The sequence below is a fragment of the Eucyclogobius newberryi genome, unplaced genomic scaffold, assembly GCF_026437365.1.
Source record: "Eucyclogobius newberryi isolate DKJ021-1_F unplaced genomic scaffold, fEucNew1.0.hap1 SCAF_6, whole genome shotgun sequence".
NCBI lineage: Eukaryota > Metazoa > Chordata > Actinopteri > Gobiiformes > Gobiidae > Eucyclogobius > Eucyclogobius newberryi.
The window spans coordinates 7585663-7593490 of NW_027316278.1; the positions used below are offsets into that span (position 1 = coordinate 7585663).

The 7828-nt window shown below is 42.5% G+C and overlaps 1 protein-coding gene across 1 annotated transcript in view; it reads left to right on the forward strand.

Annotated features, from left to right (window-relative positions):
• ntrk2a (neurotrophic tyrosine kinase, receptor, type 2a) overlaps positions 1-6268 on the forward strand; it is a 185350-nt gene extending 179082 nt beyond the window's left edge. Inside the window, exon 20 of the mRNA XM_072433062.1 lies at positions 6043-6268. Within this exon, the coding sequence (XP_072289163.1) occupies positions 6043-6228 (186 nt within the window). The 3' untranslated portion in view covers positions 6229-6268. The remainder of the gene's footprint in view (positions 1-6042) is intronic.
• Positions 6269-7828: the final 1560 nt, after the last annotated feature.

Genomic DNA, 7828 nt, shown 5'->3' on the forward strand with positions numbered 1-7828 from the left:
GTGCAGTTTGGAATGAATGTGTGTTTTGTTGTCCAAAATGGTGTGATTTTGTAGAGTTGGCGGTTAATATCTGGGACAAATATGCCTAAATGTTAGCGGCTGAATCTTAAAATACTCTGAGGCTCGCACTGGTTCAGGAGCCGTAAAACTGACGTGCAACAAGGAAATTATATTAGTCTGTGATGGTAAAAAGTTGATTTTTAAAAGGTTAGTGTTTGAAATGGCTTTGATTATGCTTTAATCAGACTCACACACTTCTAATTGTTCTGCTCACAATGTTTGAAGTTGAGACATCAAGATGCCTAAAAGCAGAAAAGACATTCATGTTGCTCTTAATCCATCCACTTTTAAAAAATGAGTTTCCAAAGTGCTGCACGTAATGAAATAAAACCAACTAATCAACACAATAAATAACCATAAAATAAAAATACTTAAACAGAATAAATAAAATAAATAAAATAAATAAAATAAATAAAATAAATAAAATAAATAAAATAAATAAAATAAATAAAATAAATAAAATAAATAAATTAAATAAATTAAATAAATTAAATAAATTAAATAAATTAAATAAATTAAATAAATTAAATAAATTAAATAAATGTAATTTACATCATGCACTGCACAGTAAATGCAGCTGTTTGTGAAAATGTGACTGAAAAACATCAGAATCAGAATCACTTTAATCACGGCAGAAAAAATATCAAAATAAACTTCCATAATAAACACTGTAAGAATAAAATACAATAAATCATCATTTTACCAGTTCAAAACCCCAGTAAAAACAGAAATACATTTACATTTGAACATATTTGACATATTTACATGAATAGAATATTGCACAATCGCGAGTTGTGACTAAAGCGTTCAGTTTGATGGCGACATCAAACTGAACGCTTTAATGCACATGTGACATACACGTCACATGTGCATCAGGGGGCGCCGCTTTAGATGAAACGTGCACATAACTGCAGCCACTCCCCCCAGACAGTGGTCTCTCTGTCATGGTTCAACATCAGAGAGAGAGGAGACAAAGACTTCAAACCCAACCACTTTAAAAACAATGATAACAGGATTTAGAGGGTGTACAGTCGTCCCCATCCGTCCAGGAGCGCCTCCATTTCAAAAACAGCCTCTGAAACGTTTTCTACCACTGATAAGAGGAAATATTATGCATGTGCGTTTTATCTCGCTTTCCCTGGCACTCAAATGAGCTTTACCGCCATTATTCACTCCCCGCGCACACACTTTCTTTAATTTAGTCTTTACTTGAAGCGACATTGCTCATAAAAACCGAGATGCTCTTCAAAAGTTCAATTCAAATAGCTTGTTTTCAAACATTTACAGGAATAAATTAGACAATGAAATGAACAATTCTCACCGTCTGACCCAAACACACTCATGCACACTAAACCATCATCTTATCTTTGTCAACAGATCTATGCTGATAGTTTTAACTTTTTAAGAACAAATGATGTTTTCGTGGGTGCACATGTCAGACAATTTGCTTTTCTATTATAAGCAATAACAAAGAAAACTTGTATTCGAGCTTCCAAAAAGGATCATTTGTGGTAAAGTGTTCAATATATCTGTAAAAATCTGTGTATTTCTCTTGTAAAACCTAAGAATTAAGAGTTTGCCTACATCACAAGTGTCTAATTAACACCTTAAACATATACATATCACGTAATATATAACTGCAAACCTCTGATATCACGCACACGTCTCCAAATCCATATTTTGTGATTCTGAAATTAGTTTCTTCATTGAAATCGCTTCACGTTTCACTTAATTTTTTCTTCAATTCTGCTACAAACATTTAAATTGTCTATTGCGTCAAACCGTTCTAAAGCAGTACAAACACAATAAGACACAGATAAAACACATTTCCACAGTGCGCATCGTAAAGCAAACAAGAAGATGCAACATTGGGCTTATCACAGCTGCGCAGGTCGAATATTCACGTTTATTATTATTATTCCACAGCCACGTTTTCAGCTCCACGTGAACATTGTGCAAATGAATCAGTGCCCATCTTAATGATTTAATGTTATTATTTTGACTTTATTTAGTGTATTTGTACCTGCTGTACATATAAATGATAGTTTTACACCGATCGAGCAGGTATTTGTGGAGAAAACGTTGAAAAAGCAGTTGAAAATGACAGGAAGTGAGTCAAAGTTTATACAAAATTTACACAAAGAAACAAATTTTTTGACTCTCTGAACATCAATTCAACAAAATAAAGTCGCTTTCATATATTTTTATTTGTCAAATGAAACAAATTGTGACATTATATGAGTGTTTGCTGGGTCATTTCCTACTGTGATGTCATCAATTACAAACAGGAAGTGAAATTACAAACCTAAGAAATGAGCTATTCTATGATAATATTTCTATATCTTTTTTTTTAGCAAAATTCAAAATATATTTATCAGAGCAGCCAGTGCCAGGCTCCGTTGCCTAGTGACGACTCTTAAACTCTCTCTATTTCTCTCTTTTTTCTCTCTCCTTCTTTCTCTCCTTTTTTTCCCTTTTTTTTTTTACAGTACAGCGTAAAACACACAATACTACAGAAGACGTACAACTACAGTAGGCGGCGGTAAATGCACCTTTTCAGTTGTCCGCCAACCACCATTAAAAGACGACAACGACACAACTGTTAAAACGTATAATTAGCACAAACAAAAGCAACACAGACTTTGTGCAAACCTTTTCATTCTTCCACAGACTCTTTTCCTCTGCTGAATGCAGCGCTCTCCTGTGTCCTTTATGAACACGTTTCATCCACACACGTCTCTTCTTTTGTATCTCTCTCGTTCTAAACCAGAGAGTATGGAAAGGCCTCACCCCACATGTTGTAACGCACTTTTGTAACGACCGGACCGGACTATTTGCCTGACCCGCCAGCCCCGCCCACATTCTGTTCGAATGCGTAAGGGTCTGGACCCCGAGTCAGAGCCAATGAAATCGTCGGTCATCCATTTACCGACCAATCCCAGTCGGAGGTTTTAACGCGTCACATTGAGATACGGAAGTAGCGCTTTTCACCCCCGTTCCAAAACATTCAAGATGGCGGACCCGGCTCGTGACCCGGCTCGTGACCCGGCTCGTGACCCGGCCCGTGACCCGGCTCGTGACCCGGCCCGTGACCCGGCTCATGACCCGGCTCGTGACCCGGCTCGTGACCGAGTGTTTACTTCTGCTCTCGCTTCGGTTTGAACGATCAGGAAAGTCCGCTCTACTCGCCGTGATGAACGTGCGTTAGATGCGGTTATACGAAGGGCGTCATCGCGACTCAGGAGACATTTTCTTCTGCGTTTGGGGACGGATAACGCGGAACACGCCTTGTTGACACAGGCTACGTAATATCCGGTTAAGCGTTTTTTGCGTCACTTCTGGGTTTATGTGATTGGTTCTGTCTCTGCTCTAAACTCCGCCCTAGAAATTGAAACGCAGCGGTCGAGCCCCAGACCCACACGATTTTGTTAAGTCGTCTGTCAAAACGTGTTGGGAGTGACTGGTCAGGCAACCGGACTATTGTAGCGTGTCCAGAACTCTGCGCTCGACTCTCAACTCGAACCCGAGGATATGAGCGCATCTCACCAATTTCCTCTTCACTCCGTTGGCCACTAGGGGGTTGGTCAGTGTTGATTTTTAAAATGGCCCCGTTCCCTTCTCCCTCATGTACACCTTTTTCACCGACTTTCGAAACGATTTTAAGATCTCTCGTTGCTTTTGATGCTGATTCATTGCGTTGTGATTTGGCTCTTCCGTGTCGTGTGCAGCGCTGTGGTCAGCTGCACAGTTTTAAAGCGCTCAATAAATCACGTTCAGACGGTTCGGACGCAGCAGCGCTTGCGAACCGGTTACTTTTCGCTCTCCGGCCCCTGCATTAAAGCTCCAAATGCAAATACAAAGGGCGAGATAAAGCAGCAGCAAGTATGACGTACGACCTGGTGAATTTCAAACGTTTAGTAAAATCAGCTCTTTTTAATGGTAAGAACAAATGTATTTTAATGGTTGGTGTGGATTTGCTGAATCGAGGCTTCCAGGTAAAAGCGTCTCCCCAGCACTTTAGACATCTGCTGTAGTGGAGTTTGTTCATTCATATTCATAACACGGCCCCAGTAGAAGGCATTTAATCCTACAGGAAATATTAAAGAGCCTAATTATATTATGCGGTAATATAAAACAACAGCGTATCGTCTGAGCTGTCGGACAGTGATGCATGTGTCCTGGACTCAAAGGAGAGACTTTTATGAATGTTTCAGAAGGTGCTTTTTATTATGCAACAGCCAAGTGCGTTTTAAAGCTTTTACTGATAAAGGGACGAACAAAGGCACAATATTTTAAGGGAATTATCTCCATAACGATAATAAAAAAGATGATATTTTATTGAGGCATCACGAATTTGCTAAAGTGTGGCTCTAAAAGTCTTGGTTGTGGTTCAAATATCGCACAAAACGTGAATAAGCTCACTGGGCAGGACCTCCTGATAAAGAAACAACCCTATTTGTTACTATCAGCCCTGTAATGGGCCATCTGCCTCCTATTGTAACCTGACTTTGGCTCCCTCCTCACTGAGTACCTGAGTAGCATCAGAATACTCAGGGCGTCTCCCACTCCAGGGTTTCAAGACACTGTTATATACGACTGGAAGGTTGAATCTTAACCCTCCATTTACGTTCAAAGAGGGATTCTCTTTTTTAACAAAGACTGACCAGACATATGGTGAACTTTAGTTAGTTAGTTAGTTACTTTATGGTCTCCTCAGGGAAATATGTCTTCACAGTTGTCCCGTGGCACAAGGGAACGCCATTTCACAGAAAAAGACACACACACCAGACATCACTTACATTTACATACCAGCATAATCGGAATCAGATCCAGAAAAAGACGTCTTGTGGCTTCCGTATTTCACTGTGAGAGATTAAGAACACGTATGGCAATGATTTCTGTTGCTACACTGGTTATTTTTGTGTAAATGTGCCGGTTCTTGAGTGTGAGCGTTGCCATAAAACAGGATGAGCAGTATAAAAGCTCAGGCTGATGATGCTGGTGTGTAGCTGCAGCTCAGCCACAACATCACAGTTTTAATCTAGTATAGATTTGGTTTCGGGGCAGCGAGCGGAATTCATATGTTTTTATTGCACTCCGTAAAACGCAATAAAAACAGATGCAGGTTTGTATTTCTTTTATTATCAGTTTTTTTTTGTCCCTAAGACTCGGTCGCACAGAGTTTCCTTCAGTTCATAACCTCTACTTTTTGCATCTAACTTTATCTAAACCTTCTTGTAAAGTCATTTTTCTGGTTGGGCGTCTGATACCTGCTTGTCTCTAAAGAGATGTAGAAATGTCCCACAGTATGGCATTATGTAAAAAAAAAAAAAAAAAATTCAAATACAATTTTTTTGATTTCTGTAACTTTTCCTTGCGAAACATGCATCCTTACTGCGTTGAGCCGCGCCTCTCCGCAGATCTGACCTGTAGCTCGGCCCGACGTGTTTCATGCCATGCGGTGGAACGAGGCGGGAAAGGTTTCAAACACTGTTTTCGAAATCACGACGGCCAGTTCTAGTTCTATCCTGAAATGACCTGCCTTTGTTTATGGGTCGTTAATCTAATCTTCTCGTTATCTGCCTGACTTTCTTTCGCCGCTGTTAAGTACCTCATTTGATTGACTTGATCTCTCGCTTGACCAAGGTTTGAGGACACAGTTGTGAACAGATGGTAGATGACACCCCGACGATGGGGTCTCGTTTTCACAAAAATCGCCTCTTTCGCACCTCATTCAAAAAACGTCCATATTTCTATCTTAAAATCGTCACCTCGTTGTCTTTGAGTTTGTTTGTGACTTTGAGGTGAAAGTGAACAGCTGACTGTAAAGCCCCGAGTACCTTCTCCGTGGGGACAAGCGGGTGGCGTAAGGGAGTCGCGACTCGTCATCTTTCACCGACTGGACGTACCGTAGACCTGTTGACTGTTTGATGCTGGTCGGGGTGGGTCCAAACTAACTCTCTGTTTTCCGTCCTCCCGCAGGTGATCGAATGCATTACGCAGGGCCGTGTGCTACAGCGCCCCCGCACCTGCCCCAAGGAAGTGTACGACCTGATGCTGGGCTGCTGGCAGAGGGAACCGCACATGAGACTCAACATCAAGGAGATACACGGCCTCCTGCTCAACCTGGCCAAAGCCTCTCCGGTTTACCTGGACATCCTGGGCTGAACCGCGAGCCCCCCCCCCCCCGCTCACCCCGGCCGAGCCCAACATCCACCCGCCCGACCCCGCCCCTTCGTGTGTGCTGGCACGTGTGCGCGGAGCCGTGCAAAAAGATGTGACGCTACCATCGGACACTTTAAGGCAATCTTCAAAATCGTATCCGCATCTACGGTCCCTCACCCACCGTCGTCTTCACCCCCGTCCTCTTGCCCCCCCCCTCGTCGTTCTGGAATATTTTAACGTCGGAAAAAACGCTACAAAAAAGATATCTTCTCTTTGTTCTAATGCTTTAAAATCAAAACGCGGGGCTCAGAATTTACGGAGCCCGGGAAACCAGTCGGAGGATTTGACGGCTCCTTTTTTTCCCCCCTTCGGATCTTCACCAAACCAAAGGGGCGACTTTCTGGATCCTTGTAAATACGAAACTTGAGGGAATTTTTTTTTTTTTGGGGGGGGGGCAACTCGGAGCCTTGAAGACACTGTGTTTCCTTCTTCTCGCCTTTGGGTTTGACCGCGCCTGTTGATAGACGCGCTGCAGGCGACCAGAGGCTCAACGGGTCCGATTTCTGATTGGCCGTTGGGCTGAGACAAACAATGCAAAGCGTGCGTATTAGAATTGTACAAATAGTTTGAAGATACAATATCTTTATATAACAATATCCCATGCAACTCTTCAATACTGTAAGCCCCCCGTGTCTCCAATGGCGTACTTGTGTTTTGTAAGCGATGCACAATGACGTACTCAAAGGGCGCCATATGGATCGGTGGATAATGTTGATATTTTTTATTAGAAAGTCCCGTTCGGCAGGCGATGTCGGGGAAAACAGAAGCGGTTAAAGTGCACATGACAGCTTTTATTACTTCGTTTAGTGGGATACAACCGGTGATGAAATGGTTCGTCGGTCAAGTGGCAGTTTGAGAAATGAACAAAAAATACAAAAAAAAATAGGGAAATCACCAATACATACAATACCATCCAAAATGCAAGGTCAATTTATGTGCAAGAAACCAATTATTTTCTGACAGTTTAAATAAATGTGGAGTCATACTTAATTATAATATTGTGTAAAGTCAAGATTTGGCCCGTCATTTCACCAAAACTGTCAAACTTTTGCGTTTAAGTGAAAAGAGTAGTCATATGCACTTGAAAAAATGACAGTAATCTCAAATTTCCAAATGCTCTACATCGAGTTTCATTCTCTGGTGTTAAGGTGTCGTCCACACTCGCCTCGCACCAAGCGGTCCGCGGTTCCATTCCCCGACCCGGCCCGTTCTGTCAGGAGTTCACACGCTCTCCCCGTGTCTGTGCCCACTGAGTCGGACGCAGAGGGACTAATTCACCCCCGACATGAACAATTTGTCACTATTAGCGTTCGATGGCGACGCCCGTTTCCGTCGGCGCGCCTTGCGGCTAACGCTAGCTCGTGGCCGCCCGTTCAGCGTCGTTACAGAATACGCGGTGTGTCATTGGAGACGCAGGCCTATTAGCGCGTGTGTTACATTGTGTCACTTCTTCTGCCGCTCTCCCCCGTCACCCCGGCGACAGCCATGACAGACGAGCCACTCACGAGGTCAAGTGCGAGGGTCAGGGGTCAATTGATTCACT